At 40.8% G+C, this 16,455-nt stretch overlaps 1 protein-coding gene across 3 annotated transcripts in view; it reads right to left on the reverse strand.

Annotated features, from left to right (window-relative positions):
- Positions 1 to 16,455, reverse strand: part of LOC117359675 (C-factor-like) — a 94,866-nt gene that overhangs the window by 15,875 nt on the left and 62,536 nt on the right. For all 3 annotated transcript variants that reach the window (XM_033942892.1, XM_033942891.1, XM_033942890.1), the window contains one exon: positions 16,044 to 16,205. In XM_033942892.1, coding sequence (XP_033798783.1) covers positions 16,044 to 16,205 — 162 coding nt within the window. The remainder of the gene's footprint in view (positions 1 to 16,043; positions 16,206 to 16,455) is intronic.

Raw genomic sequence — 16,455 nt, forward strand, 5'->3', positions numbered from 1 at the left:
TTGAATCCATTGTAGAATTATGGTGCGGAATTTTACACTAGAGGTGGTAAGGAGATATGAGGGGCAATGGTTGAGGTCACAGGAGGCATGACTGTATTTTTTGTAGAATTTGTTGAATTCTGACCATTGTATGTTGGGGAATTGAGTCCAAATTCTGTCTGCTGCAGTTGCCTCTTTTCCTGAAGGGTGGATTGTGATTGTGTTTTGATGGGATGGGTTAATGATGAGAGTGGCTCTGGTGTTTGTAATTTTGTTCTTGAAGTGTTCTGCTAAGAGGGTGGGTGATGGTGGAGGGGTGTTCGTGGTGGTTGTGTATGGTTTGGTGTCTGTTAATTCTTTCAGGATTTGGAATATTTTTTTGGAATCTTGGGTTTCCGTGCCTATGAGATTAGTATAGTAGCTTTTCCTCTTATCCCTTAGTAGATTTTTGTATTGTTTGTTGATTTTTTTCCAGTCGGTTTTTGTTTGATCTTGGTTCTTTTTTCTCCATTTTCTTTCTAATCTTCTACACTGTCTTTTGAGTTGGAGCAATTCATTATCAAACCATTGGTCTGATTTCCTGCTGGTTCTGGTTTTGGTTTGTAGGGGGGCCAGATCATCAAGGATGTTGGTGGACACATTTTTCCAGTGGGAGATGAAGTTTTTTGAGTCGCAGTCTTGGATAGTTTCGTCTACATTTGACCAAAAAATGGTTGGGTCGATATGTTTGCGTGTGGTATATGTGGTTTTTTTAGATTGAGGTGTGTGTTTGGTCTTGGTCCAGTTGATGTTGAAGTTGTATGTGTAGTGGTCTGACCATAGGGATGGGGACCATGTTCCGTTAGGAGTTTGGATTGCTGGATTGGATGGTTGGTGAGTCATGAATGCAGCAATGTCCAATTGATGACCTTTTTCATGGGTGGTTTGTGGGTTTAGGATCTGGAAGGATAAGGCATTGAGGAAGGATAGACAGTTATTTGCTGGTGTGGAGGTTGTGTCTTCTAGGTGCAGGTTTAGGTCTCCTAGGATGAGGTTATATTCTGCTGTTAATGAGTTTTGGTAGATGAAGTTTTCAAATTCAGGTCTTACAGTGGTCCAGTTTCCTGGTGTTATGTAGCAGAGCAAGCAGTTTAGTGAGTTTTTTAGTGTTGGGTTTGTGAGATGACACGCTAGGAAATCCATTTGCGGAGTGGATGTTTTTTCAAGTATGTTTAGAGTTAGGGAGTTCTTGAATATTATTGCTAGTCCTCCTCCTCTTTTTTTTTCTCTGCAGGTTACTGTTATTTTGTATCCCGGCGGGCATACTTCTTTTATTCTAGGGTCTGTGTCTGAGGTTAACCAGGTTTCAGTGAGGAATAGGCAGTCAAGTTTTTCTGTTTTTATCCAATTTTTTATGTTTTCTGTTTTGGGTCCTAGTGCTCTGATGTTAACATAGGCACATGTAAGGGAGGTCGTGTCAGTCTGGGGAATGTGAGTTGTTTCCGGGTATATGAGTGTTGTGGGAGATGGATGAGATTTTGTTTTCGGAAGTGTTGATCTTCTTCTCCAGGTAACAGTGATGGAGTGTTGAGTGCTGGCGTGGTGGTTCGAGTTTCTTGATGTGAGTATTCTTCTGTTGGGAAGTTGGAAGTTGGTTGTACTGGAGGATGTGGTTGTGGTGGGTAAGTTGTTTGCTGCTGCTTTCCAACTAGAAATGAGGAGGATTATCAAAAGGGTGGCTAGAGTGTGTGTATGCAGGGAGAGCTTCATTTTTGATGTCTGGTTCGGAGTGTTAGATAGAAGGAATGGTTCTCCCTTTGAGTCCCGGCTGGATCGGGAGTGGCTGGTTTTTTCGTGCTGGGAGGAGGGGGAGGAGCGGGGAACTCACGCTCCTTACCTTATGTTGGAAGTCGGCAGGAGGTCCTGTGGAGTGGTATTTGGGGCGTAGGTGTTCCCGGTTCCAAGGTCTGCAAGTGCTCCTCTCAGGTGCTCCATGAAGGCGCTCACTAAGGCGCAGGCGCCTTTGTCGTGCGCCTTCGTCAGCACGCCGAACGGCGGCGCGCCGTTGGCGCTGGGTCATTTTTAAATGTAAGATGTCCTCCGGCTGGATCGGGGGGGCGGAGCAGGGCTCCCACGCCGGCCCGATCTGGCTGGCTTCTATGAAGTGGTGCGCTGGGTCGTTTTTAAATGTAAGATGTCCTCCGGCTGGATCGGGGGGGTGGAGCAGGGCTCCCACGCCGGCCCGATCTGGCTGGCTTCTATGAAGTGGTGCGCTGGGTCGTTTTTAAATGTAAGATGTCCTCCGGCTGGATCGGGGGGGCGGAGCAGGGCTCCCACGCCGGCCCGATCTGGCTGGCTTCTATGAAGTGGTGCGCTGGGTCGTTTTTAAATGTAAGATGTCCTCCGGCTGGATCGGGGGGGCAGAGCAGGGCTCCCACGCCGGCCCGATCTGGCTGGCTTCTATGAAGTGGTGCGCTGGGTCGTTTTTAAATGTAAGATGTCCTCCGGCTGGATCGGGGGGGCGGAGCAGGGCTCCCACGCCGGCCCGATCTGGCTGGCTTCTATGAAGTGGTGCGCTGGGTCGTTTTTAAATGTAAGATGTCCTCCGGCTGGATCGGGGGGGCGGAGCAGGGCTCCCACCCCGGCCCGATCTGGCTGGCTTCTATGAAGTGGTGCGCTGGGTCGTTTTTAAATGTAAGAGAATTAATTTTTAGCGCTGATAAATTTATCGGATATAATTTGGGTGGGTTAAATTTAGATAGCTTATTATATTTAAAATATGTTGTAAAATTATTGACTTGCAGGAGTTTCTTATCTCCTGTTTCCACATGTGTGTTTCCAAGTTTTCACTTTTATTTAGGGAGGGTTGGGAGGTGGTGGGGTGGGGGGTGGAGGATGGGTTGTGGGAGGGGAGGAATGTGTTTTTTTAGATTTTGTATTTTGGAGAAGTGTAAATTTAGTTGGGTTTCAATATAATTTTAGTTATTGGAAGATTTATGGAAGTATAATTTATATATTTGTATAATGGTTCTTAAAAAATTTTCATTGAATGTAAATGGTCTAAACCATCCGATTAAGAGGAAAAAGACGCTCTTATTTTAAAAGCATCAGAATGCGGATATCTGTTACATCCAAGAGATGCATCTGTCAGCTGAAGAGTCCAAAAAGCTGGAGGGAAATTGGATGAAACATTGTTTTTTTGCCCTTGCGGTGGGGAAAAAGGCTAGAGTTGCTATATTGATTAGTAAAAAATGTAATGCAATGTTTAAAATGATAGCTTTTGATCCTTTAGGAAGATGATTGCATGTATATACCCCTAATTCGAACCAAATAGTTTTTTAAGTCTCTGCAACAGTTGATTTTACCACTGGCTGCTTCTAATTTAGTAGTGGCGGGAGATTTTAATGCTGTTATGGATCCTTTATTGGATAAAAAACCTAGTAAAATTATAAAATCATTAGGTTTAGATAATTTTGTACAATCTTCTAATTTAAAAGATATATGGCGTATTCTTTGTTTTAATGATCAAGAGTTTTCTTTTTGTTCCCATGTTCATAAATCTTTTTCAAGAATAGATTATGTTTTTATTTTGGATCATTTAATAAATAAAGTAACACAAGCCTCCATTGATCCAATTATTCTATCTGATCATTTGGTGGAGTGTGGGTTGAATTTAGTGTTATTGATCAAGATAATAGTAGACCAATATGGAGATTTGATAATACATTGCTTGCGGATTCAAAATTTTGTGAAGATTTTCAACTAAAACTTAACGAATATTTTCAAACTAATACTACAAAGGGAATCTCTATGGAAACTTTATGGGATGCTTTTAATGCAAACATGAGAGGGCAAATTATTTCATATTCAGCTTATCTTCTCTCTGGAAAAGAGGAGGCTCAGGGGAGATATGATAGAGACCTTCAAGATCATGAGGGGCATAGAGAGGGTGGATAGGGACAGATTCTTCAGACTGAAGGGGACAACAGGTACGAGGGGGCATTCGGAGAAACTGAAGGGAGATAGGTTCAGAACAAACGCAAGGAAGTTTTTTTTCACCCAAAGGGTCGTGGACACTTGGAATGCGCTACCGGAGGAAGTGATCAGGCAGAATACGGTACAGGGATTCAAACAGGGATTGGACGGATTCCTGAAGGATAAAGGGATCGTGGGATACTGAGGGAGGAGCTGGGATGTAACACAAGTATAGAAAGCAAACCAGGTAATGAGTATAGAAACCAAACCAGGTCGTGCATGTGCAAGACCGGAGGGTTAGGACCTCGATAGGAAGACAGGACTTAAATGAGAAACCAAGGTGGCAAGGGAGCCCCTTCTGGTGATACAGACAGGTCGTGACCTGTTTGGGCCGCCGCGGGAGCGGACTGCTGGGCGGGATGGACCTGTGGTCTGACCCGGCAGAGGCACTGCTTATGTTCTTATGTTCTTATGTTAAGAAACAAATAAAAGAGCAATTTTCTAACTTAGAAAAAGAAATTAAGGTTTTAGAGTCAAAATTGATTGATAAATGGGAACATTCCACATTATAAGCTCTTTTGATAACTAAATGTAAGTACAATGAGATTTCTTCTAAATTAGTAAGGTGTGATATTTTTTTCGCAGCAAGCCCTGTATTATGGAAGCTCTATTAAGGCTTCTTTCAGTTGCTTTTACATTGGATAAAACATGGCTACTGAAATTACACTTTAAAAATAAACATAAAGAAAAAGTTCAAATGTTTCCTGATTTGGCCAGGGACACACAGAGGCGGAGAAAAGAATTTCTGTTATTAAGACCAGTAATTACTGCCCTGGGTGCTACCTTTTTTCTTCGGTATCCTTATAAATGCATTGTTTACTACAAGTCACATAAATTTGTTTTCTTTGAACCCTCACAACTGACAACATTCCTATCGCTGTCAAGGCTAGAGAAAGCTCATGATGGATAGATGACTGCCTTAGCACAGTTTAACCTATAACTGTTCTTTTCTTCTTTAATGAATTGCTTAAATTCCGTTTTAATTTAATCTTGGATCATATATGAGGACTTGAGCGAGACTTTTGTGTTTTATTTTGTCTTTGAAAATCAATAAGCATATTTGAACTCGAAGATAGAATTTATTTCTTGAATGTTTATATATTATGTTTTGCGTTGTTTCTGTATTTCTTGAATCTTGCTTTCTGTACAAGTTTATACTTGACTGTAATATTTGAAAATTTATAAAAATAAAAATAAATAAATAAATAAAAATAAGGCGGGAAGATTATTGGCTAATTATCTGAAAGTAAAAAAAGGAAAACAAAAATAAGTGTAATTAAAGATGAAAAAGGAGTTACACATTCACAAATTGGTTCTATTTTAAAACAATTTTTAAATTTCTATAAAGCCCTTTATTCTTCTGAGCCTTATTTAGATAGGGAAAAGGATGACTTTGAATTTTTAAATTTAATTGAGGGTCCAAAGGTTCCTGATCATATAAAAAGAAGTTTAGAAGAGCCCACATCACTAAAAGAATTACAAATAGCATTGAAATCTCTTAGAGTTGGGACCGCTCCAGGTGGTGATGGATATACTGTAGAGTTCTATAAGTCATTTCAAATTACCCTATTACCTCATTTATTAAATTTGTATCTGATTCAACTAAATAAAGGTTGTGTTACAGGTACAATGGCAGAATCATTAACTATTGTTTTACCAAAGCCAAATAAAGATCCTACATTGGTTTCAAATTACAGACCTATTTCTTTAATTAATGTGGACGGGAAATTATTAGCTAAACTATTGTTATTACGTTTAGCAAAGGCTCTTCCTTATATAATTGGTATGCATCAAACGGGTTTTGTTGCTCAAAGGCACTCTTCCAATAATACTAGATTGGCCTTCCATATGTTATATTTAACAAAGGACCTAAATGATCAGGCATTCTCTGTGTCTTTGAATGCAGAGAAGGCTTTTGATCGGGTAGAATGGGCTTTTATGTATCAGGCTATGGAATGGTTTGGTATGGGTTCAGGATTTATACAAATGATTCAAGCGTTGTATAGCTCTCCTGTTGCTAGATTACATATTGATAATAATTTTTCAGATTCTTTCAAGTTGGAAAGGGGCATTAGACAAGGGTATCCTTTGTCTCCTTTGTTGTTTGATATAGTACTTGAACCCTTGTTATTAGCTATTCAGCAGGTAAAGGAGATACAAGGTATTCCACGTTCTGGAAAGGAGTATAAAGTATCTGCTTATGCAGATGATATACTGCTTCATTTGAAGAATCCTGAGTCAACCATTCCATGTTTGCTTGATTTAATTCAGAAATTTGGGAAATTTTCAGGATATAAAATAAATTGGACTAAGTCAGAAGTTCTCCCTTTAAATGTACATTGTACAAAAGGTTTATTTGATTCATTTCCTTTTATTTGGAAGGAGGAAGGAATAAAATATTTAGGAATTTGGATAAAAAATACAATTGAAGAGACAATGAAAGTGAATGAAAAAGCTTTATTACAAAAAGTAACAGAGTTATGTGAACAATGGAATCCGTTGTATCTGTCTTGGTGGGGAAGAGTCCAAACTGTTAAGATGATAATATTGCCTGTTGTTTGTTACCAAATGGGTATGATACCAGTTTTTTTTCAGGGGTCTTTTTACAAAAAGTTGAATAGTATTCTGACTAAATTTATTTGGTTGGGTAAAAGTGCAAGAATTGCCTTAGTGACCTTACAAAAGCCAATTGGGTGGGGTAAATTTTCCAAATTTTTATAGGTACCATCAATCTTATATTATGCGCCAGGGTATGTATTGGGTCCTCCCAGAACTCATGGAAAAGCTACCAGATTGGTTATGGTTGGAATGGTAACTCATGTTTCCCATTAGGCTTCGTCATCTTCTCGGTATTAAAATGCCTAGAATACGGGGGGGGCGCTGTTGAGCCCACGTGTAATGGCAGCTTGACTGTGAAGCTCCTGCACCCAACTGCAGAATCGAGATTAGCAGCACAGCTACAGCGAGTGAAATCGCAAAACTAAAACCGAGCAGGCAAGATTAAACACTTATCTACCGAAATCGCTAATTTTCGGGGCTTGAATGGCGGACAAAAAGGTAAACAAACGCCACAAACCTGATCCCCCGTCGCCCTCAAAAACACCGTTGCCGGGTCCTGGTCCCGAAACCGGAAGTAACGCTGAAATACTCGCTGAGCTTCGCGAGTTGAAAAATCTTGTGTCTGATACCAAATCGGCTACTGAAGAAATAAATGAGAAGCTAACAACCTTAACATCTGACTTTTCTCAGCTACAGACAAGAGTTCTCTCTCTGGAAACTAAGATGGATGCCACCACTCTGCACATGGCTGAGCTGAGAGCTCAGACCAGAAAAATTGCTCTTTTAGAATCTGAGATGGAAGATAGCAATAATAGATCTCGGCGCTGTAACATCCGTCTCCTTGGGCTCAAGGAAGGGGCTCACGACCATGACCTAATCAAATATCTGGAGGATTGGATCCCTAAAATATTAGACCTTACTTTTACACGTGAGTTTGAAATTGAAAGGGCCCATAGAGTGCCCTCCTCAAAGAACCCAAATGATCGCTACCCCCGACCGGTGGTCCTTAAGCTCCTTCGTTATCAGCATGTCCTGGATGTCATGCAGCGTGCCAAGATTAGAGCCCCTGTGAAACATGAGGGTGACACCATATTATTTCTGCCAGATCTGAGTAAATCCACTGCAGCACGCAGAAAAAAACTGCTCTCATACCGGCCCCAGCTGAAGCAGCTAAATGCTAAATTTGGTATGCTGAATCCGGCCAGGATGAGAGTTACTCTCCATAATCAAACAAAAGATTATACTAATCCTGAGGATCTGGCCGCATTCATTGAATTGCAGTCTCCCACTCCTATTCATCAGGTTTGACTGTTATGGCTGCTCGGCTGCTTCATCAAACATGTCTGTGTGATGTTATCTTGCTGTCTGTATTAATACACTAAAGTTCAGTTGCATGTATGAGTCTTTTACTAGTTATAAAAATGTTTTACTCAGCTTTGACATTCATGCTTTCAATGTATGATTTTTTACTGTATCTTTATATGGGTGCTTTGCCTTTCTAGCTGCTGTTTTCACTCTCACAGTGCACATGGGAATTATATTGTGTGACTTTAGGTCATGTTTTAGTTATTATGGTCCTTCACAGTTGCTGGTCATAAAGTATGCTAACAAATTTTTTTCTTCAAGGTTGCGCAGCAGTTCATTCATAATGTATCATCTTGTTGTCTCTTTAACACAGGTCAAAATCAAATTTTTTGTTAATCATATAGTCATTTCTCATGTCTCTTAAATGTATTTCCTTAAATGCCAAAGGGCTGAACAACTCAATCAAACTGAAAAAAATACTACTATACCTGGACCAACTAAAACCGGACGTCATTATGCTACAAGAGACTCATCTGGATAAAGCGGCATCTGACAAGGTACGCTTAGCGTGGGCTATGCCTGTTTTCTCATCGCCTGCGATAGAGAAAAAGGGGGGAGTTATGATTTTGATCCGTAACTTGCAAGATCTTACTGTCATATCTTCCTCACACGATTTACAGGGAAGATGGGTCAAGGTTACCATCACATATGGTGGGCAGAGGTTCACTTTGTTTAACTTGTATGGTCCAAATATGGACAATCCTGATTTCTTCCATGGAATTGCCTCATCAGTTTTGCAGGATCCTGATTCTCATCTGATACTGGGAGGTGACTTTAACATGGTTTTGAACCCGGATATTGATAGAAATTCCCAATATAGATATAAAAAAACCAAATTGTGGTTTGCCCTTCAACATATGATCTCAGACCTCCACCTAGTAGACATATGGAGATCCACTCATGGCTCTGCAAGGGATTACACATTCTATTCCAATCCTCACATGTCCTACTCTCGGATTGATTTCTTTTTAATCAACAAGTCATTATGCGACTCAATCACCTCTGCAGAAATTTTACCCATATCAGTTTCAGATCATGGTGCCATCTCAATCCAAATCAAATGTAACTCTAACAAACCACTTCACCGCCAATGGCGTTTTAACTCCTCTTTACTTCAAGATAATCAATTCAAACTAAATGTACGCAAGGCTATTGAGGAATACTTCATCTTTAACTCACCGGAACATACTTCCTGGATTACCTGCTGGGACGCCTTCAAGGCGTATATTAGGGGAGTTATTATCTCACTTGCAGCAAATGCAAAGAAGATCCAAAGGGAAACCTCTCTGCAGTTGGAAACTGACATCAAGGAATTGGAATCAAAACATCAAAGTAATCCTACGGATGTCACAACTCTCATTGGACTGGCGAAGGCTCGTTTTCTCTATAACTCCACGCTCAGTAAAGAAGCCGCAAACTCGGTGTTTCATCAGTCTGCCTCATACTTTGCCGACAACAACAAGTGTGGTCACTTGCTGGCCTCTTATCTTAAAAAAAGATCGGAAAAAAAGAATATTGCTGCTATTGAATTAGATAATGGAGACATTTTAACTACTAACAATGACATCTCTCAAGCTTTCAAATCTTTTTATGAAACGTTATACACTTCTGAACTGGTCGACAATGAGCCTGACTCACAATTCCTGGATGACCTCTCTCATCCTACATTAACGCAAGATGATAATATCAAATTGGATGAACCCTTGAATCTAACAGAGCTTTCACAGGTGATAAATTCCATGGCATCTAATAAGGCTCCCGGGCCGGATGGGCTTACTGTGGAGTTCTATAAAGAATTTCAGGATGTGCTTAACCCTTACTATCTACGTTTTCTTCTTTCCGTCATTGAATCGGGTCAAATACATGGATCATTTACTGAAGCCCATATCATAGTCCTCCCAAAACCAGAAAAAAATCCTCGCTCTATTTCAAATTACAGGCCTTTATCTCTCATAAACGTAGACGCAAAGATTTATGCTAAACTTCTTTCAAATAGGCTGCAAGGTGTTATAGCCAAACTAATCAGTTCGGATCAAAGTGGTTTTATTAATGGGAGGCTCGCCACGGACAACTCAAGAATTTTTTCACACATCATTGCACAATCTCAGGACCGCCGCCAAGACCTTATTGCGGTGGGGCTAGATGCAGAGAAGGCCTTTGATCGTGTCGAATGGGGTTTCTTATTTAAAGTGTTGGATTGGTATGGATTCTCTGCAGATTTCATCAAGAAGATCAGAATACTCTACTCATTCCCATCTACAAGAACATATATAAATGGAACGCTGTCATCCACATTCCACCCTTCCCGTGGCACTCGTCAAGGATGCCCGTTATCCCCTTTGCTGTTTGATCTGGTATTGGAACCCCTACTAATTTCGATCCGTGACAATAAATCCATTGTAGGGTTCAAGCTAAGAGACACTCAGACTAAAATCTCGGCGTATGCTGACGACATACTCCTCTACATTTCTCCTGCTTCGTTCCCACATCTATTAACTTCGATCCGGCAATACTCAGACATCTCCGGATATAAATTGAATATGAGCAAGACACTGGTCATGCCTCTCAACTGCCCAGAAGTTAAGCCTGAGGTGGAAAAGTTTGGAGTTCAATGGTCTGCCACAAAAATGAAATACCTAGGTGTCTTTTTTGGACCCTCATTAGAAGAAACTACTCAACTCAATATTGAATACTTACTAATGATTGCTCGACACACAACATCAGTCTGGTCTCCGCTAAAACTATCATGGTGGGGCAGATTAGAGTCGGTGCGCATGATGATTGTTCCAAAAATCAATTACGTATTGAACATGCTGCCGTTCTTTTTGCCTCGCTCCTTCTACAACACCTTGGACTCTATTCTCACACAATTTATATGGAATAAGAAGCAGCCTCGTATTGCTCTCAAAAAATTGAAATTGACAAAGGAAGAAGGTGGGGTGAATTTCCCTGATTTTTATAAATACCACAGTGCCTTTATTATCCGACAATGGACTCATGGCCACATTGATAACAGTCATATGGTTAAGCCAAGATGGATTGACATGGAAAATTCCTTGTATGGCGTGTTCCGAATGAAATTCCTGCCTGGCCACACTCTGTCTCGTCAGGATAAAGATGATTACATTCTTCTGTCATATAAATCTGCCCTTCAGGTCCTTGAATCCACCATGTCCCACAGATGGGAACAATCTGCTCTCCTGCCGATTTGGAACAATCAGAGGTTTTTGATCCAATCTGATTCTTTTCTTTGGCCCCTGTGGCGGCAGAGGGGCATTGAGACAGTTGGGGATTTGACAAATTCCAAGGGATGGATGTCCTTTCAAGAGCTGTCAGATACTTGGGGTCTCCCTAAAACACAGCTCTATTCTTGGATACAGCTCAATCATTGCTTACGCGCTGCTATTCCGGATCTGATGTCTCTGGCGGGGAAACCGAGCCTAAGTTCTTATTTAGAAAAACCTACAATATTCACCAGCAAAGCCTCATTTTGGTATAAGATGATCAAATCGACACCAGTTAATGAACCTCTGTCCTCCGAAATAAAGTGGCAGCATGTGTTGAACTTACCCTCGGACGCCATTGATTGGTGCTCCGTCTGGTTAACCATACATAAATCCATTAGATCTGCTTCAGTACTACAGTCCATTTTCTTTTTGATGCACCGTGCTGTTTGGACTCCCTCCTTATCCCACAAAATAGACCCCTCATCTTCATCTAATTGTTGGTCATGTGATAGTGTTGATGGATCCTTGGAACATTTGTTGTTCAATTGTAAACACCTGGCTATTTATTGGAACAAGGTATGGGATACTATTTGTACTATTTTAGATATCTCTGAACCATTAACAATCAGAATTCTGATTTTAATGTCTCATGGTCTGTCCTTGCCTATAGATAAACACAAAGGACACCTTCTGACTATTATGTTGTCTCTTGCGATTCAAAATGTATTGTTTTGCTGGAAAAATCTAGATAAGGTCGAATACCACGCTTGGTGGAATACTATATGTCTCCATGGTAAATATGAACAAGTGTTAGCGGAAAAAAGGAATGCTCTTGGCAAATATAAATCTGTTTGGTCTCCCATACAACATTACTGTTCGACTGTTTAAATTTGTACTAACTCTCTTTTTATTACGTACATATATTTCTGGAGAAATGATGATATGCTTATATGTCATACTATTAAACTAACATGTATTATTCCTACAAATTTTGCATAACTGCATACTAGAAGCATAACTTTAACGATTATGTTTTATGTGCTTGGACCATGTACTTTGCAATTATTTTTTCTGTTTGTTTTATTCCTTTGTATTGTGTTTTCCAAAAATTAATAAAACACTTTGAACTTAAAAAAAAAAAAAAAATGCCTAGAATACGGAAAAACAATAGAATATTAATGGACACATGGAAAACTTTAAGATATATTAATAATTTAAGTCCTCTTCCAATTCAAAAATCTACATATCAAAGTATATGGCTAAACTCAAGGATCCAGATAGGCGGTTTTAAGATTGTCTGGAAGGATTGGATTACAGCAGGCATACGAACCTTAAATGACGCTATATTTAATGGTAAACTGCTGGATTTTTCACAGTTGCAACTTAAATTTGGTCTTGATAAAAAACAAAGTTATAAGAGGTTGCAGCTGAAGCAAGCTATTCAGGCAGGGTTCCCTGAATGGAAATCTCTTAATAGTCAATTTAGCTTGGATTTCTTATGCTTTCAGGCAGACTTTCTGGGTCACCAGGTCACACAGTGGTACAAATTATTATCTGGCTATTTAAATAAGAAGCCAAAGACTGGACTTAGAGATATTTGGAGCATTGAGATTAAGCATCAAATTAATGCATTTCAATGGACACGTATTTGGTCCTGGAGGATGAAATGTACAATGTCTGTATCTATGAGACAAACATGGTTTTTCCTGTTGCATAGAGCACTCTGGACCCCTGTTCGTTTACAAAAATTGGATTGCTCTAAGTCTAATAGATGTTGGCATTCTCATCTCGAAGCTGGTACTTTAGATCATTTATTGTTTTATTGTCCATTCATTAAGACTTTTTGGCAATTTATTTGGGATCTAATAAATTGCTTGTTATAAAATCATGTAGCATTGTCTTATGGCACAATCTTATTTGGCATGTCTATGAGAGCTAAATGTCAAATATCTGCTAATAATAACAAGCTTTTGATGATATTGACAGGAGTTGCCATCCAACAAATAACATATAATTGGAAAGATTATAAAATATTGAATTATTGTTTCTGGTGGAATTCAGTTGTCAGGTGTATAAAATGGAAAGAGCGTTGGCAGTTCAAAGAGGTTACTATAATAAATTTAAGGATGTGTGGGGACCATTATTAAATTATTATAATGATTAATTTACACTTTTCCCAATTTTATTATGTATGTGGAAGGGAGTTGGGAGGGATTTTTAGATTAATATTAATAACTAGTCTTTAAGCCCGTTACATTAACGGATGCTAGAACATATGTGTGTGTGTGTGTGTGTCTTTATTTCTTTCTCTCTCTCCTTAGCCGCTTTTTTTCTTTCTGCCTTTCTTTTTCCTTGGCTGTCCATCACCACCCCTTGCCTGCTCCCCCTGTCCATCAGCATCTCTTTCGTTCTCCCCCTGTGCAACGGGTGCTAGAGTAGACGACTGGTTTTTTTTTCCTTTCTCTCTCTGTGCTTGGATGCTGTCTGTCTGTCTGTCATTCTTTCTGTCTGTGTCTCTGTCTTGCGCCCTGCCTGCCTGTATTTCTCCATTGCGCCATGTCTGCCTATCTCTCTGTGGCCCCCTTCTCTTCCCCGGCATGATTGGTGTGTGCCCCCAGAACACCCTTCCCCCCAAAGCAGCCCCGTTTCCCAATGCCCCTGCCCTCTTTTGTGCCATGCCTGCCTGCTCTGTGGCCCCCTTCTGTTTCCCCCCTATGATTGGTGTCTGGCCCAGCAAACCCCTCACCCCAAAACAGGCCCCTTTCCCTCTCCCCTTGTTGAGCCATGCCTGCCTGTTCTGTGATCCCCTGCCCATGACTGCTGTGTGCCCCCAGCATACCCCTACCCCCAAAGCAGCCCCTTTCCCTCTCCCCCTGCTTGCCTGCCATGCCTGCCTGCTCCCTGTGCATCAGCATTTCCCTCCCCCTCACCTGTTCCTTCGTAGTAGCATGGAGATAAAACGGCTCCCTTAGTTCTTTGCTGGATTTTTTTTTAAGTTTAAAGATGCCTACGCGGCTCCTCTCACGATCCGGCCTGCGTTGGAAGCCTTCTCTGACACAGGCCAGGATCGTGAGAGGAGCCACGGCGGCAGTTTTAAACTTAATTTAAAAATTCAGCGAAGAACTAAGGGAGCCGTTTTCAAAGCCGCCACCACCGCCGCAGCTCCTCTCATGAGCTGCACTTATATTACGTTGGAAGATGAGAGAGGAGCCGCGGCGGCAGATTTGAAATGAAAATAATTTATGCGGCCAGCCAGCTCCCTCGAAACCCTCCTCCCCCCCCTTTCCGTTCCCGCGGTCCGTCTGGCTGCGTTGTTCTCTCCCTCATTCTCAAACCGTCCGTGCCCTACCTTCAAACTTGCAGTTCAGGCCTTGAGGATCAGGGAGGAAGGCATTGTTTGGCGGCCGCTGGAAGTTGTGGGGAGTGATGAGCCAGCGGTGCATCTGGATTGTGAGCAGCCCTGCCTTCGGTCCTGTCTCGGTCCCACTAAACCGGCTGGCAATAACGAAGCCAGACATCACGGGGGCTTTCCCTCTTGCTAAATCGCTATAGGCTCTTCCGGTCTCGATACCGCCCCTCAGGATCGAGACCGGCAGAGCCTTTAGTAATTTGGCAAAAGGGAAGAACCCATGGCATCTGACTTTGTTATTGCCAGCCGGTTTAACAGGGACAGGACTGCTCACAATCCGGATGTGCCACAGGACTCAGCGTTCACTCGCTCTGTGACGGTTCGTCTTCTGACAGTGACGTACTATGCGCACATGCGCAGTCGTGTGGCCACATCCCGACAGAAAGGGGATCATGGAACACGTTTCCCTACTGCGCATGTGCGGGCTAGCATAAGATATATATGAATGATATAAGGTATTATATTCATGTGGTATATTTTTTGTTATATATGAATTTGGGAGGAGGGTGGGGGTTATATCTTTTGGTTATATGATATTGTAGATTTTCAAGTGATGTACTTAAATTGTTTGATATTTACTGTACACTTGATATAAATTATAAAATGAATAAAGAATTTAAAAAAAAAATGAAAGGTTAAAATAATTATTATGGGTGGGAGAAAGAGTGAACATTAAAAAGACAAATTACAAATATGGACATGAGCTTGAGGGTATCAATAATTACATCATTAAAAACAAAATTTAAAAAAAAGAAAAAAGGGAAGAAAGTGTTTAATGTTAAATTTTGCTAGCTGTTGAAGAGGAAATATTTAAAAACATGGTTTCCTCCAGGAACTTGTCCAAACCTTTCCTAAAACCAGCTATGCTATCCACTCTTCCCACATCCCGCTTTCCAGAGCTTAACTATTTCTGCTTGCTCAGCTTCTACACCTTCATTTATGCTGCTCCCAAGCCTGAATTGCCATTACATTTAGAGTTTCATCTTGGTACCAGCCATTTTGTTCTTACAGGAGTAGGACCTACTCCACTTAGCTTGCCTAACTAGAGTCTTAACACTACCTGAAGTACACAAAAATATGTGAAACATGTTTCTGAAATATTCCTATACTATAGAAACAACTGTCTATTGTACGAGGGTTCTTTGAAAAGTTTCTGCACTCTTATATTTTTGCGGGAAATGGTTGGGGCAGGAGAAGTGGTAAGATGGTGTGTTGTAGAATGTCATGTGACTAGTCAGTCAGGCAAGACAGCTCACCTTGCAGGTAGTGATGCAATTTGCTTTTGAGATATTTAATAGTGTTAAAAAAAAAAATAAAAGTGTAGAAGCTTTTTGAAGATCCCTTATATTAGTATTCACCATACACAATACTGTAGACAAGAATAACTAAGCCACCAAAAATGGAGAACATTTTATTTCCATCCCATTTTAGGACAATCTACTGTCTTGTCAAGATTCATCTCTTTAGGGGCAAAGTGGCATTATTTTTACCTTGCTGCAACGATAAGAAAGTGCAGGGAAGAAAGAGTACGTCTCAGGAACTTTCTCAATGGATGATGTTATACTTGAAATATTTATCAAAACAGCCTTATGCCAGTTCATCTCTGCTTCACGCACTGCCTGAGCAGCTTTCTTCAGGAGAGGTAGGAATGCCTGCATAGAAAGAAAGACAAAGTGGCCTTAAGACAAGTAATCACATCTAGAAAGCTATGGAAGAAAGAACATTTATCACTTTCCTATAGCATATAGATGAGACATACCAGTCGATAATTCAGTGCTATTTGGCTGGCCAAGAATGGCTCCTGGCTGGTCAAATAGTGTTTGGCCGTCTATCCGCTGATATTCAGCAGAAGAAAGCCGGCTATCTCCTGTTAGCTAGTCCAATGACTGGCTATGTCACATG

The sequence above is a fragment of the Geotrypetes seraphini genome, chromosome 4 (genome assembly GCF_902459505.1).
Source record: "Geotrypetes seraphini chromosome 4, aGeoSer1.1, whole genome shotgun sequence".
In the NCBI taxonomy this organism is placed as follows: Eukaryota; Metazoa; Chordata; class Amphibia; order Gymnophiona; family Dermophiidae; genus Geotrypetes; species Geotrypetes seraphini.